The following is a 22,381-nucleotide window of genomic DNA, read 5'->3' on the forward strand; positions in this document are numbered from 1 at the left end:
GGTGGTGGGGGGTCCTTAAAGACGGTGGCCCCTGCTTCCTAGCACTAGGATAGACTGCCCTTGCAACTGGAGGCTCTGTCCAGAGAGTGAAAGCCACACCCGGAGTGAACCACCTCAGCCCCCCGCAGCACCGAAGCTGGGGTGGGGGGAGCGACAAGGCAGCAGCCCTGGGAACAGCAATAGCAGCCCACCCCATCACTCTGCACGTGCTCAGACGGCCAAATGAGCTGTCCTGCAAGGGCGCTCTGCACGTGCTCAGAAGCCGCCAGGCATAACAGCAGCACCGAGCAGCCCACCTCCGTGGGGCGTCCCGATCCCTCCTCCGGGGCGGTCTCAGCCATCAGCTGACCGGGGAGGAGCTGCGGCCGGCCGCGAAACAAAGGCGGCGCCCCCGGCAACAGAGCCAGGCCGGAGAGGAGCGGGTCCGGGGGCCGCGCGGCGCACCTGCCAGTGGGGAGCAGCAGCAGCATCTGGACAGGTGTGTGCGGCGCTTCTCTTGGACTCCCCCCTTCCCTCGCGGGGGGTCTTTACCCTACTCTGGGGCGGGAGAAGGGGGGTCCCTTCGGGGCAGGCCGGCCTCCCCTCGTTAAAGGGGAAAGTCCCTCTGCCCATGCTCAGGAGCCAGCCTGAGCTCCTCGTCTCTGACTTGGGACAGCGAATCCGTTCTGGGACTGAGGACTGGAGGAGGCGCTGAAAAGGACCCCTGTTAGGGGTGGGGGGCGCCTCCTTCCTCCAGCCCCGTTTGCAAGCTGTCGACTCGGGTCTCCAGGGGCACTCCGGCTTGCCTCGCCGGGCTGGTGTCCGGATAAGCTGCCTGGGGGCGCGTTTGGGGTCCTGTAAATGCGGGGAGGGGGCTGGTGGGTGAGGGGCTAAAGGGAGACAGGTCTCTCAGCCCCACCACTTAGCCCCAGTGAAAGCCAAGTGGCCCACGTAGGTTTATGTACCCCATTCCTTGAGACTCCAAAGGAGGAGTGCTGGGTTCCAATCCCCCCATTCTGCCTTTGCCGCTCTAGTTGGTCCCCCGTTTCCTTCTGGCTGAGAAATGGGGTTTTCCCTTTTCCCACTCTGGCACTTTTGGGTCCGAGCTCCTCCCCAAAGTGTTGAAGGGATCCAAGAAAAGGGGTCAGGGCCGAATGTTCCCTCTGAGCCCCCTATTATTTCGCAGTGACCTTTCCCCAGCCTTTCTACAAAAAGTGGTCCTCACTGGGGGGCCCTACTTTCCTTGCCTGCACCCCAAAGCCCCCTAGTTCTTCCCTTGCTGAAGAGAGGCCAGACCTGGGAACCTCCCAGGCCCAGGTGGGGCCACTCCAGGACAGGCCTGTTTTCTAAGCTTTGTTCGCTGCAGGGGCCATTCTCAGCAGACCGGATTGCAAAAGACCCTTTGCTGACTGGAGCATTTTCTTATTTTTGCTTTTGCAAAGCCTGGTTCATTTGCCACGTGAGGAGGACACAGGCCACGATGTGGTCATCCTTGCTGCAAAATGGGATTGCCCTGTTCTCTCAGGCTTAAAACTGGATGACCCCTTGATAAGAACGGATTTTATTGGTTTATTTTTAGATTTACACCCCACCCTTCCTCATGGGGCTCAGGACGGCAATAACAAATATAAACCACCACAATAAAAGCATAAAACATCAAAACAATTAAATAGAATTACAAAATTACCCAATTTCAAGTGGCGACTTGCTAAAACCCCATATGTTTCTCCCTCCCTCCCCCCAGGAGGCCAGAAAAGTAGATGTTAGCCCAACTGGCCAACAGGGAAAGCCCGGTGTAATAGCTCCATCTTACAGGCCCTGTGGAAGCTACTCAAGTCTTGAAGGGGAGCATATTACAACAGGTGGGGCCAGGACCGAAATTTAACAAGACACATGTATTATTGAACACACAATAATGACTTTTCTGGGTTTAATCCAGCACAGGCCAGCCAGATGGCAGGCATGATGTCACTGGTATCTCCCCCACCACCTCCACCAGCATATGGTGTTCAGAGAGAGACTGCGTCTGCCCCTGGAGGCTCCACTTAGCTAAGATTACTCATAGCTCCTGATAAACCTGCCCACCATAATGAATCTGTCCCATCTCTCTGTTGGTGTTGCTTAAGCTGTCGACGACTCTATGTTATGGGGTTGTGGACCGAGTTAACCTGACCGCTGGTAAAATGAGGTGGCCGCACACTGCCACGGCTCTCGAATGCAGAATCCCAGAAAGTGTGACAGTTTGATTCAGTAGAGTTCAGTAGCACTTTGTAGACCAACAATAGTTCAATCCAAGATCACTTCCACAGAAGTAGGAATGGAGATTCTGAGTCTTTTAATCACACCTGGGGGGGGGGGGGTTGTCTTGTGAACGATGCAGAGACACTGTGCATATTGACTGGAGCAGAGTGGATATGCTGGGGGGCGGGGCAGAAAAATAGCATGTGGGGTGTGATAAGAATTCTACATCCCTGTTTGGCCCTGGTGCGGGGAGGGGGGAGTCAATTGTTCTAAATATGTAAAAGTGCAACTTTTGAATTTTCGGCCACCAATGGAATGACTGAGAAGATTAAAATGTTCTCCTTCTGTTCTTTGCGGGGTGCCATTTATTGGACCTGCGAGAAAACACAGGATAAGATTCCCTGCATCTTCGGAGAATTATAATTTCCAGCTGTTTGTGGCGGAAGTCAATGTGGTTAAACTGGTTTGAGGGTAACCTAATTTAGGCATTTACATGAGAGTGCCCTATTTGGATCAGTTCCATGGCTGAGGCTGGATTAGAACTCAGTGCCCTTTGCAGCAGAGTAGTGTTAAAACGGTCGCATTCTTTTTGTCCTCCTTGGCAGGTCTGCAGTTCCACTATGGGCGGATCCTTGCTGCAGTGTTGTGTGTGAGGGGTGCCAACTCTATTGGATCCATGGCGGTTCAGCTTTGGGATTCCCTCAATGGGAATTTCTCGGATTGTCCCAACGGCTCCCGGTGGTTGTGGGAAGTCTTCTCTGAATGTGCTCAGGACGGCTGGGACATATCCAGCGTGGTGCTGGGCCTGGTCTCCATCGTCTGCTTTGCTGCGGCTGCCTTCCCGTAAGTATGGGGCCGGTTCCTCTTGTGTGCCCAAGAGCCCAGGATCCCGGGTGGGAGGAAGGGAAACTCGGGTGCTGTCTCTTCTGCCCCAGAATGACCTGGGCGTGTCTGTGGTTGGGAATCTAAGCCACGGTGACTCATGAGTGACTCACTTCCTGTCTGGGACACGATCCTTCTCCGCAATTGGGTTGCTACAGCTTGATGCCTTACCGAAGTGCCATCAGCAATAACAGCAAACTTTGATTGTAAACTGGTTCTGGTGGGTTTTCCAGGCTGTGTTGCTGTGGTCTGATAGCTCTTGTTCCTAATGTTTCACCTGCATCTATCTGACCATGGCAACACAGCCCAGAAAACCTACCACAACCAGTTGAATCCAGCCGTGAAGGCCTTCAACAATACTTTGATTGTAAAATTTGCCGTCTGTACCCCTTCCCCAAAGCCCCCCGCCCCCGGCTACTTCAGGTGAACATCTTACCTGTTCATAACCCATAATCTTCCTAAAAAATAAGATTCCTACGAGCATCTGATGAGAAGGCCATTTAATGGGGGCGGGGGGGAGGGAGAATGTGGATATTGATTTTTTTTTAAGCATTAGTGTTTCTTAGAAATTCAAAATGCTAGTTGCGAGTCAGTTTGATATCTGTGCTAATCATAAAAGCCAAATTGGTGGCCACTGTGAAACAGTGAAATGTAAAAAAATTGTATTTACGTCTCTTCCCAACGTTAAAAAGGGGTGTGTGTTTTCCTTTTTTAAAATCAGCGTAAATTTTTTGCTGAACAGTTATGTTCTTTGGCATTTATACTAGAACAGGATTAGCCTGCAGTTGAAACGAAATGAGGCTGAACACAGAAATTGAACCAGAACAATAAGTTTTAAAAAACCATGCCTGCAGAGCATGGGTACCTGGGGGCGGGGGGGGGGGGGGGGGGGGTTGAGCCGGCTGCTAGACCTGCCCCAACTCACCAAGGAGGAGAGACAAACAGGCCTTATCTCATGCCCTTGATAACAAAGAATTCCATCAAAAAGAGGGGAAGGAAAATGCCCCCTACATTAGGGGTTTCATGGAATATTGGACCAAGTGATCCATCTGCTAACCCAGGAAATAATTTAGCCTATTTGTGACTGTGGGTGAGTGTCCTGAGTTTCAAACCCTTGCCTATTCGGAAGACTAGAACCCTGATGTGCTAGCTTTCTGGGTGCCAGGACTGGTGGCCAGGTTGCAATTTCTTTCCTGCTACCGGGCAAGTGGCCTTTCCCAGTCCTAACTCCGTTTCTCTCTCTGCTTCTGCCCTTCAGCCAATATTACCAGGCTTGCAAAACTGGCATCATGGATCAGGGCCTGTCCATCTTCTTCCTCTTGGGATGGTTGGGCGGAGACCTCTTGAACTTCATTGGTTCTGTTTTGGCTGACCAGCTGCCGCTGCAGGTAAAGATTAAAGGGCTGCTCCCCCACTTCTGTTGACCTGGATCGGCCTCAAACAGCCTCCAGAGAAAGCACAGCTGCTTCTCTTCCGTGAGCTGAGTTGGGGGGCGGGAGACAGTTTGCACGGTTTATGCACGGCTGCTCAGTTGGGCTCCCTTTGGCACCAAGACAGGGTTTCTTGGTTGAGAGCTCTTGATCTCTTTGGGGCTCTGCCTGCCTTGCTTTACTAATGGCACCTCTTCCTCCTGCAGGTTTACACGGCCATCTATTATGTCCTGGCTGACCTTGTCATGATCTCTCTCTACCTGTACTACAAAATTAAGAACCAGAACAGAAGCTGTAAGTAACCGGTCTACTAAGCTCCCTAAAAAAAAAGCTCCCTCTGTGGCAGAGCCCCCTGAATTCCGATGAAATCCTGTCTGTCCTTCAGCAACATCCCTGTGAGCGCAGCTTGCGTAGGAGCCAAGGCCCTGAGCCCCTTTTCTGTGCAGGGGTTAGGCACTGTTGTTAGTACCCCTCAGCACCTGCCAAATGACCATCACTGCTTTCCAGCAGTTGACCACTCTGACAAGTGGGGGGGGGGGGGTTTCCAGTCCCTGTGGAAGACACTGCAGCATCCCCTGAATTTCCAGAGTGGGAGTAGCTGTTGATGGGGGGAATGCTCTCTGCATATGCTTTGAGGCATAGTTCATTCCAAACCTCAGCCTGCCCTCTGCCCTGAGGAACTAGCCTAATCCCCTCATAGCTGACCCAATGGCGCTCTGGTCAGCCCTCACAAGGGCTTGCTTTAAGCCCCAGTGCCTCTTTATTCTAATCACTGCCTTTCGTAATCTTCAGGAAGGTGGCTGAACTCTAAACAACTTCCTGTTTACAGATAACCAAATTGCCTCTGGCTTATTGTAATGCTCTGAGGTTTAGATCTTGGACAAGATCTGTTGGCATTTTATCTGCCCACAAAGAGCAAAACAAACGCAGGACGGGGCCCAGATCCTCTCTGTTGTGTCTTTGCTCTACTGCGCTGCAGGGTCTGATTTAGTATCTCATGCACATGTGCGCGCGCACGTGTGTGTGTGTGTGAGAGAGAGAGAGGACAGAGAGAGAGAACAAAAACAAACCTGGTAAGAAATTGGTTTTTGTTAAGCCTTCACTTGAAAAACAACGAAAGCAACATTCACTTAGTCCAGGACAGACACGCTCTATCCTATCAATGTTTTTTTTCTACCTGCAGTATCCGCCCCGATCAATGCAGTCTTTGCCATCATTTTGCTGGGAACGGTGTCAACAACGTCCTTGCTGGGCAGACCCCGGCCTCACAGCAGCGAGGGGACCCGGCTGTTCCAAGGAAGGATGCTTCTCTCCATCGAGACTGATGAGCGTGGATGGGAGGCATGTTCCTTTCCAATAAGGAGCCAGGGGGTGGCTGTGGACACAGTTCAGTGGGCGTAGTATCTTTGTTGCCTTTCTCCTCCACTGTGGCTTCTTTTCTCCAAGAATTCTTTTTTTTTAACTGACCATCTCTTTCTCCTCCAGCCCTTCACCCAGAAGGAAATAATTGGCTTTGTGATCGGGTCCATTTCATCGCTGCTGTACCTGCTCTCTCGAGTCCCTCAGATCCACAAAAATGTGAGCATTTCAAGCCCATGGGTTTTTGGGAGGTGGTTCCCGAACAAGCCAGACCCGGAGGGGCTTCTGCCAACCTTGCTGAGGTTTAGGTCTTGCTGGGAACTCTCTTCTCAGTCTAGGTCAGTGGTGGCGAACCTATGGCACGGCACTCAGAGCCCTCTTTGTGGGCACGCACGCCATCACCCCAGTTTGGGCACTCGGCAGTGGCATAGTGTCAAGGGGGTAAGAGGTGCACAGTGGGATGCGTGACCCTGCGGGGGTGTGACGGGGGTGTTTCGGAGTATTCCAGGGCAGGGTGGGGGCATGCAGGGTGCACACGTGCCCTGGATGCAGTTTTCCCTTGCTCCGCCCCTGGCACTCGGTCTCTAAAAGGTTCGCCACCACTGGTCCAGGTGGTGTAAAAGACATTGCAAAGCTCTTGAGCTAGTAACAAGAGTTACAGAGAGGAAGAACGCAATGAAAATATTTCTGGAGTGTTGCCTGGATGCAGAAGGTCTCGACTGGGGGCCAAGCTAGACTCAGCCCAGAGGCCCACTGATCAAATCCAGAATGTAAAATGAGAATTGCCTGACTGTAGTGGAGCAGGACAAAGGCAAGAGACCTCCTGTCTGTCCTCAGCGTCTGGTACTGGAAGCCAGACAGCCTCTGTCAATGATTTCCCACTCTTGTTTTATGACTCATGGCAGCTAGACTTATTTTCTGAAGACTATGCCCCTTTCGGAGCTGATATCACTCGCAGCCATCATTTTACAACATTTGGAATGTTCGCTGTGCATTCTGTGATTGTGTGACTTCTAGCAGTCATGAAATCGCTGTCAATTTCCTTTGATTATCCAAAGTTTCTCTATATGACCAGGAGGAGGATTATTTCTCCGCTCCTTTCTGCATTCAATGCAGGTCATCTCGTAATTCCCCTCCCCCCCATTCCTCCTTCCTTGTTTCTCTCCTCTCCGCCAATTCATAAGCCATAATTTTTTCCGCTTTCCCAATTGGCCATGCCATCAGGGGCTGATGGGAATTGTAGTCCATGAATGTCTGAAGCGCCGGAGTTGGACACCTCTGGATTAAGCCCCTCCTCTCTCCTTACAGTTCAAGAGGAAGTCCACCAGCGGCATCTCCTATTCCCTGTTTGCCTTGGTGATGCTCGGGAACACGTTCTACGGCACAAGCGTTTTGCTGAAAAACCCAGACCGAGGTCAGAGCGAAGGCAGCTACATCGTCCACCATCTCCCCTGGCTGATCGGCAGTTTAGGGGTTCTGTCTCTGGATATATTTGTATCCTTTTTATTCTCCAGCTGGAGAGCAGCTTGGGAGTTTCACAGCTATCTCTCTGGTCTGCTCCGAAAGCAGAGGCAGAAATATCCGAGGAAAAGATATTCTGGCAGCGGAAGGACATACAGTCCTCCAAAATTGTCTCGCTCCTGTGGCTCTGAAAGCTATCAGTTCTTTCTTGGACTTGGTTTCCTTGCTTCTGAGGTCATTTCTCAAATGATTAGACCAGGCTGCCTTATTCGGGTAATTTAGCTAGTCAAGCATGATCTCTTCTGACTGGTGGCATAATTCCAGGATCTCATGTAACAGAAGATCTGCCCCAGAACCTGGACTCTTCTGCCAACCTAGCTGTGGGCTTTCTTTAAAGACCCAGTGTGGTCTAGTGCAGGGGTAGGGAACCTGCAGGGGTAGGGAACCAATTGGCCATGCTGACAGAGGCTGATGGGAATTGTAGTTCCTGAACATCTGGAGAGCTGCAGGTTCCCTACCCCTGGTCTAGTGGTTAAGAGCAGGTGCACTTTAATCTGGAGAACAGAGTTTGATTCCCACTTGAGCTGTGGAGGCTTATCTGGTGAACCAGATTCACTTGTGCACTCCCAACATATGCCAGCTAGGTGACCTTGGGCTAGTCACAGTTCTTCAGAGTTTTCTCAGCCCTACCCACCTCACAGGGTGTTTGTTGTGGGGGAGGGGGAAAGGGAAAGAAGATTGTAAGTCCCTTTGAGTCTCCTTACTGGAGAGAAAGGAGCCATATCAATCCAAACTTCCTTCTTTTTCTGTTGCTGCTGCTGCTTCTTCGTTAAGGGCTTTCTCCACCTTTCTAGCTATGGCTTATGCCCCAAAACCATTGGTTTATGGAACATCCCTCTTCCACAGTTACTCCTTCCTACACCATGTTTTAGCACCAAAAGCATCTCTGCCAGTGACATGAATAGTCTTTAACTCTCCACTTCAGATTTCGTTCCAATTCCTTGCCTATCGGCAGCAGACGCCTCCGGCTGTTGAAGAGAGAGATGCTCTCCTTGGCGCACAAGAGCAGCCTGAGGACAGCTGACGGATGCCGACGGACAGAGGGGTGCAGCTAGCATCACTGTGGTGGAGAACCTGCCCAAAGGGACTTTGGACCTCCTGCTACTGGAGATGTCTGACCGGGTCTTCTCTCTTCCTGGAGCCAGGGGTCCAAAGAAGGCAGGTCTTCAGCATTTAACTCTTCATGGACCACTTTCTTATTTCTCCAAAAAACCAAAACCCCAACCACACAAGGTCTGAGCTGGACGCGGATCTCCATCCTCATCAAAATAGAAAAGGGAGGAATTATGGGGTGTTGGTCGTATATTTCAAGAAACACTCTGGAAGCACAAGAAGAATTCACCTCTGGTGCTAATGGTAGAAACTACCTCTTTGTGGATCTTTATCTTCACCACTCTTTGTTCAGACCAGGTTGTAAGGGACAGGAATCTGTTGGGAGTGCATGGGGCATTATTTCAGATACACAAGGGGAGGGGCGGAAATAAAGCTCATATCCATCTCTCTGTGTAGACTGTTCATTCCTACCTCGGAGGAACCCTCTGCATATTAGGGTGTTGTAGGTTTTCCGGGCTGTATGGCTGTGTTCCAGTAGCATTTTCTCTGGACGTTTCACCTGCAGCGGGCGAAAGGATGCAGGTGAAACGTCAGGAGAAAACGCTACTGGAACACGGCCATACGGCCCGGAAAACCCACAACACCCTAGCAATTCCAGCCGTGAAAGCCTTCAACAATACCTCTCCATATTTTTAGAGATGTTTCTGATTGTGTGGGCTTGGGGAGAAGGGGTTGACTTATGCCTACGGATGTTTATCTTTGCAGAGCTTAATCCAGAATCCCACTTCCAGCTGAGCACAAGCAGGGACTGTAAGCAAAAACTTTCTTTGGTCTTCATGGCCGGTGTTCCAGGGTAAACTGCTCCTATCGGGCAAGCGTACGCTCAGATGGGCCACCCCTGAACTTCATGGATCAGTTTGCTGTTTCTCAATCCATCTGGGCACCTTGCAGTTCGCATTTGGCACTCACAGTGGTGGTATGAAGTGCTACCAAGTCACAGCCAGCTTACAGAGACCCTGCTGGGGGCTCAAGGCACAATAGGTTTAGAGGTCATTTCCGTAGCAACCCTGGACTTGCTTCGGGGTGTTGCGTCCAAATGCTAACTAGGACTACCCTGCTGAGGTTCTGGGATATGACAAGAATAACCACTCCGGGTTGGCATGGAACACAAAGCTGCAAATTATAAAATGTACTTCCTAAGCAAGAGGTGTTTTGCAAGCATTCCAAGGGTCGAGTGATGTAGTATATAGCCCAAGCGCATGTTGAGTGAACCATCTGGTGGTATGTTAATATCATGGCTACTTAGTGGTCTATCTGGCTACAGAGGTTGACCAGCAAGGATGATCTCTGCCTTCCTCATGCAGGCACGGCCTTGGCCGCCCTTGGAAACCGCCATAACTAACCTATGGGGCGGAGGGGACTGATGACTGCACAATGGCCTGTACCTCATTTCTCCACACAAGTTGGCAGAAGTCCTTCAAAGCAAAAAGCAGAGCAGAAAATAAATTAAAACTTGTGCCAAATAACAGATCACAAGAGGTGAGCGAGTCCGTCATACAAGAGGTGAGCGAGTCCGTCATACAACCATCACCAACGACAACAAAACAACCAGGGAGAGGGAAGAACTGGGGAAGTTCCAGGAATATTTTTTTTTTGTGCAATTTATTCTTTTTAGTATGGAGACTCAATAATAAGATGTAGGTTCAAGTTCAAGCATTACAAATAAAAAATAACCCCTCTATTGCATTCCATAGAAACCACCCCGCCTTCCCACCCCTATTTCAAAGAGCAGGGCTATCGCGACGGGTCAAAGGCAGCCCTCGGTTTCCCCCTCCGTTCGGCTGACCCAGCTGTCCCCACACATACACGGAACAAGTTCTCCAGGGGTCGGTCTTGTCCTCTTTCACGCACCACAGTATTTAATAGAGTTTCTCTTTTTTTTTTGCTTGTTTTACATTTTTTACACCAATGTAACAAAAGATGGGAGAGGAGGCAGCATACGGGGGCAGAGAGAAAGACGGAGCGCACGGGAGGGAGGGAGGGGGGCCAAAAAATCATGTGATTTCTTCACAGAAATGCATCCCGAGTTTCTGATAATAAAAATGTGCTGCAAATTAAGCCGCGAGAGACTGGAAAAAGTTTATACAGCTTTATTGGTGGGGAGGGGGAGGTGGCGCTCGCAGTTGGAAGAGCATCGGATGCAGGACATGATGTGACAAAAAATGATATGGGGGGGGCAGAGGGTGCGAGAAAAAAATGTTTTCTAGGGAAAGGGAACCTAACGAGTGCATTATGGCGTCTCCCGTCAGCATGGCCACCCCAGGACGAGCTTCTAGCTTTGCTGCTTCCTCTTCAAAGCTTCCACCAGGTCGTTCTTCAGTGCTTCTTGCTTTGATTTGTCCGCAAAAGTCTGCACAGACCTGGAGAGCGAGAAGGAGGGAGAGGGGAGGCGGTTAAGGAGGGGCAAATGGCCGCCTGGCGCCGGAACGGACTGATCAGGTCTCACCCGGAAGTTGGCTCCTGGTGAGGGAGCATCCCTGAAATGCAGCATTCCCATGTACTGCTGACCTTTCCTTGCATCCAGAGACGAGTCTGAACCAGGAGTCTGCAACCTGTGGCTCTCCAGATGTTCGTGGACTACAAATCCCATCAGCCACTGTCAGCATGGCCAATTGATGGGAATTGTAGTCCATGAATATCTGGAGAGCCGCAGGTTGCAGACCCCTCTGAACACTACAATGGCAGCCAAAAGGGGGTGTACAGATGCAGGATTCGTGGGTACAACTTAAACAGGCAAGAAAGAGAGAATTCCTCTCCTTCCACTTATGTAACTGCCACCTTTCTTCCAACTTCAGGGAGCAGAGAGTTGGAACTATATGGGGGGGGGGGGGGGGAGAAGAATACCACCACTGCCATTTCAAGGGAAGTTAAAAGGATCCTATATTTTCACGCTGCTGCTGGCCAAAGTTCGGCACTCCCACTGTGCTCTGGAGCAAGAACGGCCCAATGAAGAAGGTGCCGAGGTACAGCAGGGGCCAGCTGGCTCCTGGCTCAGCAGTAGAGCCTCTGTTGGCATGCAGAAGGTCTCAGGTTCAATCCCAGGTACCTCCAGTTGGAAAGAGTAGCGAGCAGCAGACGTACAGAACTTTTATCTGCCTAGAATCCTGGAGGGCCTCATCTATGCTGAACAAACCGGACTGGCTGTGATTGGCCAATCACCCGACACGGCACAAGGCTGCTTCGTGTTTGCGCATAGACACAGGAAGTGACTGGCATCCCAGCCCTTGCCAAGTGGGCCAGTGCAGCTTGTTTGGGGCAACAGAATGCTTCACCTGGATCCAGAGGGGCCTCCAATCCAGTCTTCGCCTCCAAGTCTCTCCAGTCCTACCTGCGGCCATTTCCATTCTCAGCCCTCACAAGACTTACAGGCAGGAAGGCATTTTTTAAACACAATTTTCCCTCAGGGTTTTCCCCCACCCCTCAACCACACAAGCTGGATTTCTGTCCCTCTTCAGGCCACCGCATCTAAAGAAGAGGTCAGTCAGTTAGGATTTAGAGTCGTGAGTGTATGGTTAAACTAACTCCCGGTTAGCTGTGGGCATGCAGCCTGAGTTATGACAACCCAAGCGAACTACCTCTGGGGGTGGGGGGGTGGGGGGGTGTGATTTAGGGTGAACAGCTGTGCCACAGCACATCTGGCTCCCTGTCTAGTGGTGACTGCTCCAGACCCTCTGGGAATCCTACCACCAGCAAAATTTTCTGCTTAATCGCTCAGGAACACAGGAAAGGGAAGAAGAGGATTTTGGATCTATACCCCGCTTTTCTCAACCATAAAGATCTCAAAAGCAGCTTACAAACATCTTCCTTTCCTCTCCTCACAACAGACACCTTGTGAGGTAGGTGGGTCTGAGAGGATTCAGAGAGAACTGTGACTGCCCCAAGGTCACCCAGCAGGCTTCATGTGCGGGAGCAGGGAAACAAATCCAGTTCACCAGGTAGAGTCCACCGCTCATGTGGAGAAGTGGGAAATCAAACCCAATTCTCCAGATTAGAGTCACTGCTCTTAACCACGGCACCACACTGGCTCTCAACAGACACAAGCGGTCTTGATGTTTGGTCTATCAATGGGGGGCTCAAGAGGCCAAATACAAGCTCTGCTCCCATCAAGACCCCCTCCCGACCAGTCCCAAACTCCGCTACCTTCAGACTTTTGATACGTAACTTTCAACTGTGCAGAAAAGCCACAGAATCCAGCTCCCTCAGCAACAACCACTATTAAAAAAATAGCAAGTTTCCAGCCTCTTGCACCTGCCATGGCATCTTTGGGAACATACGTTGGCAACACCCCATGATGCCTCAAACGGCAGAAGGGGAGACCAATCAGAAAACTGAGGGGAAGGGGCTACAATCTCTCTTCCCTTCCACATTTTAGAAGACACAGTTGAGCAAAATGGGAGCAGCCAACCAAGCGTGCCTGTTTCTGCACACCTGAAGTTTTCACGGCTATATAAGCTTGCCTTTTCGGAGAATTGAGATCCCAGAAGCACCTACACAGAGCTGTGAGTTTTAGATGACAGCCTCCCCATGCTATTTTCATGACCCCCTCCCCGCCTCCATGCTCAAACAAATCCACACAGCACACTGCACACACGTTTCAGAGGCCAAGACCTTCACATGGGATCAATTAAGTGTATGAAGAATGAAATACCCCTGACTTTGGGGGTGGGGGAAACTAGCCAATAGGCCGCCCGAGTTAAGAGTTAGTTTGTGAGAACGCAGCCGGCATGCTCAGGTCAAGGCTGCTTTCCCCTCGACCAAGTTAAGGTTGTTTTAGTGCCGAGTGGGGTACCTTGCAGGCTAGTTGGGAGGCGAGGGGGCGGGTACCTGGGCCGGCTCAGTTATCCGGCTGAATGTACATCTGGCGCTGAGTCAACACCTGAGAGAGTTCTCTCTGCAGCTGCTTATACTTTTGGTTGTCAGGAATAGCATCAATAGATCTAGAGAGAGCAGGTGTGGAAACGGAAAGGGGTGGGGGAAGCAGAGGGGGACAAAGAACAGGTCAGAGAAGCCGAGTGCGAGAGACACCTCAGCAAACCGCCGGGAGCCACCCAAGGAAAGAAGAAACAGCAGGCAGAGAAAAACAGGGGGAAGCAGGGCTGAACTTGTCTTATTTTACGAAGTGACACGTAGCAGCCCCGTTGAACGAGAGGTACTTTGCCATGACGTACGTCTCATTTCAGAGTAGATCAAGAAAATAAAGTTCATGGGATGTGGGTGGCAAGGAAGGGCTAACATCAGGGTAGCCAGCCACCCCGCCCCTCGGAGCTGTTCCTCCGGCACTCAGTGGCATCCTTCACATAACGCTTTTTGGGATCAGACTTCCAAAGGGAGGGGGAAGGAGGGGTGCCTGGATTTCCCAATTGTTCACTTGCTCTCCAGCCGTACACTTGACTCCTTGGGAATTCATGGGTACGAGGGGGTGTTTTAATATCTGCTGCCAGATATAGGCCATGGTGGGTCTCTGTTTTGTGGTCTCGTTGACGGCATTTGGATGCCCTGCATTTTTCGCCTTGGGTTGAAAAGGTGAAATTCACTGGGAAAAAAATGAAAGCCACCCAAAGCTTCCCAGCCCCTCCGTGCATTTCCCACCGGCCGGTCAAGATGTTTTCGATTTGGAAGACGATAAACAGATCACGCCGATGCCAGAATTGGACCACCCAAACCGTGTGGTCAACTTATTTAGCAGGAGTTACAAGTTGGTGATGGGCCATCCCCGCAGGTGCATTCCTAAAAGGTGATGGGCTATCCCCGCAGGTGCATTCATAAAAGGGTGCTCTAGGCAAGGAATGCTGGAGAAACAGGACGCCTCACGGGGTGTGGAGGGGGGGGGGGATAGCCTTAAGGGGGCAGTCCATTCATTACCTCAACCCATTGACGATGTCCTTTGTTTTTCCAAAATAGATCTCATTCAGCGTACTTCTGATTTTGTTTTCCATATCCTAGACAGAAAAAAGAGAGAGAAAGAGAGGTCAATTCAAAACCTTGGTTCCCACCTGTCCCAGCTTGTTGGGCAGGGGACCGACTGGGGTATCCCACCCTGCCCTTGAAGCTGAATGAGGGCCACACAGGACTATGGAGTTAGTGGGTGGATAAATGCAGGTAAGCAAGGTCTGAGGAGGAGGGAGACTGCTCTGGGTGGCCAAGGGACCGAAGCCCCAGGCATGCCAGTGGCTGTCAACTGGGCAAAGGGCAGCACAGAAATTGGGGAAAATTTTGAATCGAGCCTTCTGCACAAGAAGCTGGAAGGTGCAGAGCAAGCTTGGGAGAACTGGCCCAGGGAGCTCACAATCCTCTAGGCCCGTGGTGGTGAACCTTTGGCACTCCAGATGCTATGGACTACAATTCCCATCAGCCCCTGCCAGCAAGGCCAATTGGCCATGCTGGTAGAGGCTGATGGGAATTGTAGTCCATAACATCTGGAGTGCCAAAGGTTCGCCACCACTGCTCTAGGAGGAGCAAAAGACTTGCAGCCAAGTCCAAGAATTAAGTGTACAGGTGGGAGTTTCTTGTCTCTACCACAAGAGGACAGCATACACCCATGACACACACACACACACACACACACACACACACACACACACACACACACTGAGCAAAAGCCAAACAGCCTCGCAGAGTGATGGAGTTTCCTCCTTTGGACTTTAAACAGAGGCTGGATCGACATCTGTCGGGAGGGCTTCGATTGTGTGTTCCTGCAAGGCAGGGGGTTGGACTGGATGGCCCTGGTGGTATTTTCCAACTCTATGATTTCCCTAAGACAGTCCTGAAGGGTTCTCTCCTTCACAAAGCTGAATCTCGCTTCCCTCCAACGGGCTTCACGCTTTAAACGACTCCGCAGCTTGTGAGGCTTTGTGTTTGGGGTTCCCCCGGGGGCCTTGCAGGGCATCTGCTGGCCAGAGAAGGAAAGACTGGCCGTTTGCTCCAGAACACCCACATGTTCTCATGATCCTGGCACCAGCCGCTGCATCAAAGGCACACTCACCTCTACCAAGCGGCCGATGTTGGCTATGTGGGGTGAGGAGTCACTCACAGTCTCATCTTTTTCCATCTGGAAGGGGAAAGGAAAGGAAGAAGGGAGGTCCCCGTTAGGAAGGCAGGACCAAGTGCTTACAGGAGGGGGGGCACTTCAACAAAACTGGAGGGGGAAGCAGCATGGGACACAGCTCCCCAACTGATGCTGGTCAGCCATTTCCACAGATATGCCCCCAACGAGCTGTGAGCATGCCACCTGAGATCCCCGTGGGCAGGCAGGCAGAGAGAGAGAGGGCTGCAGGGGGCCACACCACAAAAGGCCGTGCGTGCCTCACAACATCACACAAGCCACGAGTGCAGCACCAACCGTAGCACAAACAGTGAACCACTGGCCATGACAGTGCAGCAAAAGACACAAGGCCAGGGGCTTCTGGATCCTGTGAGGAGGCAGCCCCGGAACCCATAAGCAACCCGAGAAGAGCGCATGGACCGCACGCCAAGAGGGCAGCACCCGCCTACCTGTCTGGTAAGGCTGCCTCCGAGGTTCATCGTGCCGGAGCCAGTTTTGTTCGTCTGCAGCCACAGCATGACTGTGGAAGTCAGCTTGTAATGGGCAGTGCGGCCACTGGACTTCTCCTGGGAGGACGGAAGGACGTTGCACAAGACGGTTAATGGAGGGGAACTGAGGATGCCCATTCAGAGGATGGCGGAGACAGACTCCAGGTGGCCTTTTTTTATTGCCGTTTTTGCATGGAGAACGTTTTTATACGTTTCTGCAGCGGGCTTCACACCTGTATTTGTTAGTCGCCTCGAGTCGCCATCTCATGGCAGGGAAGGAAAGGCATTTAAGAGTGCTGCCGCTCCAGAGTTTGGGGGGGGGGGTCCTTTCATGCCCCACCAGGGCTGGGCACAGCTCCCCCGAAGGACGAGCACCACACACACATCCAGAGCCCCCCACACACCCCCTTCCCCACCACAGCACTGCCTTGTTTTTACTACCTAATTAGGCAGATGGATCTGCAGGATGGAAATTAGAAAATGCCGCCTTGGACCCCCAGCAGAAAAGACCATAATTTTCAGGCCTTTGGGGAACTTTTCGGTTTAACTGTTCTGATTTATCTTTTTCCGAAGTTCTCCAAGGAGCTTTATGAAATGAACAGGAGGCCATTGGGGGTGGAAAGCGAGAGGGGAAAGAGAGAGTTTACGGGCCGATACAATATATTGTATTGTTCACTCGAGCACCTGCACCCATCAGCTGCCCAAAACTCAACCAAGAGTTTTTTTTGGGGGGGGGATCCCCTCCCCGCACACAGGAACCGTTGGCCGCCCCCCTTCCTTCCGAGGCCGGGCTGTACCTGAACTTCCACCACATGGATGGAGTCCCAGCACCCCTTGATCTTCTTTGATCCGTCGCCAGCTTTCTTGATTAGGATCACGCCTGCAAATCCATGATCCAGATCCCAGAGGTAGACAGAGGAAACGCCTCCTTCAAAATACCTGCAGCCAAACAGAGAAGACCCCGTCCAGTTCAGAGAAGAGCAGGATGGATGCTCATCCCGTTAACACTTCTCTAACTGTATCTGCCACCACCACCCCCGCCCCCCAGCAAAATAAGCATTGAACAGCAGTGTTGCAGAAACACACTGTGTGATTCTGAGCAGGGAAGTCCCCTTCCCAGTAACTCTTGTCTCTTTTTTCTTTCAAAAGAGAGAAATATTTCTGTTCTTCACAGGCCAAAGATGTGGTTTCCAGGTATAGTGGCTGCTGAAGCAGAAGGGGTGTGTGTGCTTAGTTCCCAAACGGCCTGGGCACTCATTAGAGAAAAGGACGCTTACAATAATTCCCCAGTTCTGACCACAAGAAAGTCGTCCGACACCCTCACTCTCCGCCAAGACAACCAGGGTCCTGTTCTTCTGAACTTTTGTAGCCCACCTTCTGCTGAATCAACTTTGTTAGGACACTCTGTTTTGGGTTCCTTTTTTTAACTTTGGGTGTTTGCACTGCTTTGCCTTGACCCCATTTGTGGGAATATAGGGGTTTTTGATCAAATATCGTAACATTCAACAGGTCTGTCATATTCCACTAGCTGCTGACTTAATGGATTTGAATGACACATTTAACGTTTCACTGTATTTCAACCACAAACCACTTTTCAAAACTTCATAGGAAAGGGGGCACGCACACTTTCCCCCCCAAACTACATTCTGTACGATGAACACAGGTTCTGGAATGTAGCTTTTTTGGACGGCACGGGTGCAGCATTAAGCCATTTCAACCTGGGGCAACCAGGTAGTCTTGGCTATTTTAGAGGCCTGCTTCTGAAACCTCACCCTGTTCCGGTGACGGGCAGTTCCTTTGCATCCTGAAATGCAACCCTGAGAGTCAGGAATGTGCAAGGACCTTTCTCGGCCTGAGTTGCTGCTGGTCAAAGACAATAATGCTGACCTGGGCTCAGTATAAAGCGGCTTCCCATGTCTGCTGCATCGTCGTTGGGGGGTGGGGGGAGGGAGGGAGGGAGAGTCAGGTTAAGATGGCCACCATGTTTGGCTCAGGGCTGCTGACACCAGAGACCCGGTCAGGTCTCGTCAACTTCTTTTCAGAAAATGCTTTTGGCTTAAAACTCACACACACACACCCCAGGTTAAGCAAGGAAAAGCAGAAGAAAGCTGCAACCTGAAAGCACATCTGAAAAAAGTTGTCCCAAGAAAACTCCCTCCACACTGGCTGCAGCGTTCCACGTCGAAAGTTGCACAACCCCACCGACTCCCATTCATGGCAACAAGCTGTTAAAAGAGCCCACTCGAAATCTGGCTGAAACCTAAAACTGTGTTTTATAGCTCAGTTGCTCCCAAGCTCCCCTTCCCTCACCGCGGCTACAGAGCGAGCGAGGCTGGCGGACCCGTTCTTTTTTGCCGTTTCCAGAGAAGTTGCCTAATTAAGACTAAAGGGAACAGAGGTGCAGAGCTGGTCCAGCCCTCTTCCTCCTGTGAAGACGTGATATTTTGATTTATTGCAGGCTGCGAACCAGCCGAAAGCCCCAAGTTTGCAGAAATGGAGTCCCACGCCTGGGCTTAAATGTTCCTGCACCTGGCAGCCTGCTTCAGCATTAACGTGCGCCGGACCGAGAGCAAGCTCCAACTGCAAAACGGCGTTTTCCCCGGGGGCTGCAAAGCACACTCTTTGTAAGGCTGCGTAGCAGACAGCGCTGCTCCCACACCTGCTCTTCTGCTGACCTAGTTTACACCGCGGCCACAAGTTCTTTCTCCCTCTCTTTCACACACACATATGTACGCGCACAAACACTACCCCAAAAATGCTGACACACGAGGCTGTGGTGCGTCTGGCTTGCAGAAAGCAGAGCAGCTCTGGCACATGCTGGAGCCCTCGTGAAACTTGATTTGCACCAGTCTCCGTTCATTAACGGCGGTGGGGGGGGGAGGAAGGAGGGTGAGGACAAAACAGCTGCTGCGATTGATCCCACACAATCTGAAGCAACTCTTAAGGGAAGGCCCATCATGAACAGATCAGTGAATGCGTCACCTTCCTTGTGTCTCCGGGCCGTGTGTGTATGTATGTGTGTGTGTGTATCTGTGCATGCGCGCTTGAGCACAGTGGAATGTTTTGACAGCCCCCTCAAGAAACACCCGCTGAGCTTCAAGTTTAGACCTGGAAACATAATCCCAGGCCCAGAGATTCCCTGGATGCCTGCAGACTCAGCACAGTCAACTCTCCTGCAAGCCTTTTTCTGCCCTGGATCTTTCAAACTTAGGTCACACATGGAGCTGAGCCCCTCACCTTGGATCCCCGTCACCGGAGAGGCGCTAGCGGGTCCCTTCCAACATGCAACTCCTAAGCACTCACCGGGAGGAACTGCAGGGCCCAGATCCTCCCACATGCGGCTCTCAGGGGTCAGGGAGTGCTCCCTGAAAAGCACTGGGGCTGCTGCTGTAAATGCTTTAAGCGCTAAGGGTAAAATCTGAAAGCTCTAATCTTAAAATCAAGAACGTCACTCCTTTCTTCAGAACCTAAAATCAAGCAAATGCCAGCTAGGAGAAGAGTTTCACATCACCCACCGCCAGATCTTTTAACCGGACATGCCGGGGGTTGAACCCGGGACCTTCTGAATTCCTAGCACAGGTTCTGCCATTGAGCCATAGCCCCTCCCATTCCATGAGTGGCTCACAGACTGAGGCAGACAGCAGCACGCTTCAAGAAACAACCAACAGGCTCCTGCAGTCTGGAGCCCCCACCCTCAGGAGACTGCACGCCGCATCTCTGCGTAAGTCACTGTTCTGCCCTCACTTCCTCGGAAAGGAGGTGGGAGGTTCCATTCTCTCTCTCTAAAGGTGTCAAACACGGCCCTCCAGATGTTATGGACTACAGTTCCCATCATCCCCTGCCAGGGGATGATGGGAACTGTAGTCCATAACATCTGGAGGGCCACGAGTTTGACACCTATGCATGGATGTGGCTGGATGAATCAGTTGATTCCTCACTCACTCACTCACTCACTCACTCACTCACTCACTCACTCACTCACTCACTCACTCACTCACTCACTCACTCACTCACTCACTCACTCACTCACTCACACACACACACACACACACAGAGTGCAAACTAAGGTGCCCACTGTGTATCTGCATGAATCACCGCTCTTGGCTTGCCTCTCCTGATCTAAGAGTGCTTCCTGATGGTAGGAAACACAGCCAGTGATCTTCTCTGGGCGTGGGGGCGGGTAGGGGGGGATCTTTGCTGTCAGAAGTTTGGGAAACAGCATAAAGTATCTCGCCCTTCCACCCACACAACTCCAATTACACTTTTTACCAGCTCTCTTAGAGCACGAGACATCAATTAGCAGCAGGGGCCAAAGCCGGGGGCTTTTAAAAATCACTCTTACCTTCTGTACTTTGATCCTAATGACATGAAACACGGGCAAAAAAAAGCTCTAATTTTTATGCGCTTCACGTTTATGAGACTGTACGTAAAGGCTTCTGCAGGCGTATTTTTAAAGAACGTGCTAAAATGTTGTCCGAAACCACAGAGAGCCATCAGAAGAACCTTCCCGCCAGAATTAACAAGCTCACACATGGAAGCACTCGAGCGCCCCTTTGTACCTTTAATGAATCAAATCTAGTATTAATATTGTTTTAAATACTAACATGCTATTTGAAGCCAGTTTAAAGTTAGCCATCGCTGGGGCCGTAAGTACCGGAGTGGGGGTGGGGGGAGGCAGAGAGCAAGGGGAAAGCAGCCAAGTCCCGTTCCGCAGTTTGAAGGCACACCACGCTGAAGTCAAGATGTTGCCAGAGCTGGAAGACGCGATAGTTCTTTTCTCCCCAAAACCAAGTCTGGACAGAGCTCAACTTGGTCCTTGGGGAGCTAGCCGCAGGCCTGCCAAGTGGAGAGGCACAACAGGGAAACGGCAACTGCCTACCCACAAAGTGTGACCTGAACAGCAAGTGTACTGGTTTTTCTTTTTAACACATAATCTGTACCCAGGCCAAGCAAATACACAAAGGTTTGAAACTTTCTGGCTGTTGTGGATTTTCTGGGCTGTATGGCCGGGGTCTGGTAGTTCTCGCTCCTAATGTTTCACCCTTTGGGGATTGGGCGGTATACCAAATCCAATCATCATCATCATCATCACCACCACCACCACCACCACCACCACCACCACCACCACCGGCTGGCATCTTCTAAGGTGAGATACCCGCCGTGACATACTGCTGAAGGCGCCAGCCATAGATGCGGACAGATTGTTAGAAGCAAAAACAACCAGACCACGGCCGCACAGCCTGGAAAACCCACAACAGCCAGTTGATTCCGCCCATGAAAACCTCCAACAATACATTTGCAATGCATTGTCGAAGGCTTTCATGGCCAGAATCACTGGGGGGTTGTGGGGTTTCTGGGCTCTATGGCCGTGTTCCAGTAGCATTTTCTCCTGACGTTTCGCCTGCATCTGTGGCTGGCAACTTCAGAAGATCTGCCAGCCACAGATGCAAGCGAAACGTTAAGAGAAAACTTAATTAGAACATGGCCATAGAGCCCAGAAACCCCACAACACCCCTATGTCTATGAACATCTGGAGCACCATAGGTTGGCAACCCCTGGTATATGGCCTTGGACTGTAAGGAAGAGTGCTGTGTGTCCCATGAAATCTTTCAAAGAAATTGCAACACATGCTCAGAGCCCTGAGTGAAGCCAAGCAAAACTCTACAGATGGCAGCTCCTTGAAGGGAAAGGCAAGGGGGAGGGGGGGGCACACATAGGGGCCTTTGGTCCAGCCGTTCCTCTGCCCCAAAACAATGCCTGTGGGTTCCACACAGGTATTAGACACATTCCTTCCAGCACGCACACAGGTGCAAGAGTCCCTCAAGCAAGCATACCAATCGAGTTAGGTATGCACAATCTCAATGCCAGGTACACTTAGACAGCACATCTGGTCAGCAGCTGGCTGGCTTAGACGTAAGGAAAGGCAGTCAGCCCCCTCCCCCACTCCTACCCGGAGGAGGGAATACAAAGGGTAGATTCAGGATTCAGATATTACTAGAAACACCAAGACCCTCCCTCCCCCCCGCCCCCAATACACACACCCCTCCAGTACTATCCAAAGCTGTTCTGCAGCTACATAACAGGAAGCTGAGTTTCCAAGATCTCCCTTTCAGCTCTGGGTGGATTTTCTGGCTACCTTTTATGGCCAGGTGATGCCAGGCTGAAATGGACCATGTGGTGAATGCACTTCAGAAGACAGAGGTGGCAACAGCAGGGGACCTCGAGAGCACCCGAGTCAGCCATCACACCAACTACCTGGTCCCTTTCCCCTCCTTTTCCCACTCCCCACCTCCTTCCCCCTTTTCCCATCAGCCATCTCTTTAATT

At 51.3% G+C, this 22,381-nt stretch overlaps 2 protein-coding genes across 3 annotated transcripts in view; one reads left to right on the forward strand and one right to left on the reverse strand.

The window, feature by feature from the left end:
* Window positions 1-330: 330 nt before the first annotated feature.
* SLC66A1 (solute carrier family 66 member 1) lies at window positions 331-8,910 on the forward strand. Its single transcript, XM_048519014.1, has 8 exons — window positions 331-478; window positions 2,826-3,063; window positions 4,361-4,490; window positions 4,739-4,826; window positions 5,716-5,873; window positions 6,018-6,110; window positions 7,200-7,385; window positions 8,338-8,910. Exons 2-8 carry the CDS (start codon window positions 2,897-2,899, stop codon window positions 8,434-8,436), a joined length of 921 nt encoding a protein of 306 aa, XP_048374971.1. The 5' UTR covers window positions 331-478; window positions 2,826-2,896; the 3' UTR covers window positions 8,437-8,910.
* A 1,690-nt stretch (window positions 8,911-10,600) lies between these two features.
* Window positions 10,601-22,381, reverse strand: part of CAPZB (capping actin protein of muscle Z-line subunit beta) — a 47,889-nt gene continuing 36,108 nt past the window's right edge. Inside the window, exons 5-10 of one of the 2 annotated variants that reach the window (XM_048519134.1) lie at window positions 16,853-16,994; window positions 16,017-16,133; window positions 15,508-15,573; window positions 14,388-14,464; window positions 13,350-13,462; window positions 10,601-10,885 (exon numbers count right to left, since the gene is read on the reverse strand). In XM_048519134.1, coding sequence (XP_048375091.1) covers window positions 13,360-13,462; window positions 14,388-14,464; window positions 15,508-15,573; window positions 16,017-16,133; window positions 16,853-16,994 — 505 coding nt within the window. In that variant the 3' untranslated portion in view covers window positions 10,601-10,885; window positions 13,350-13,359. The remainder of the gene's footprint in view (window positions 10,886-13,349; window positions 13,463-14,387; window positions 14,465-15,507; window positions 15,574-16,016; window positions 16,134-16,852; window positions 16,995-22,381) is intronic. The other variant, XM_048519135.1, reaches the window with a different exon arrangement.

Source organism: Sphaerodactylus townsendi, linkage group LG16 (assembly GCF_021028975.2).
Source record: "Sphaerodactylus townsendi isolate TG3544 linkage group LG16, MPM_Stown_v2.3, whole genome shotgun sequence".
NCBI lineage: Eukaryota > Metazoa > Chordata > Lepidosauria > Squamata > Sphaerodactylidae > Sphaerodactylus > Sphaerodactylus townsendi.

Bases quoted from the DNA above. Each gene is read 5' to 3' on its own strand.
- SLC66A1 (XM_048519014.1), top strand. From the start codon at position 2,897: ATGGCGGTTCAGCTTTGGGATTCCCTCAATGGGAATTTCTCGGATTGT. The intron at 4,827-5,715 runs GTAAGTAACCGG...TTCTACCTGCAG, and splicing joins TAAGAACCAGAACAGAAGCT to TATCCGCCCCGATCAATGCA. The intron at 6,111-7,199 runs GTGAGCATTTCA...CTCTCCTTACAG, and splicing joins TCCCTCAGATCCACAAAAAT to TTCAAGAGGAAGTCCACCAG.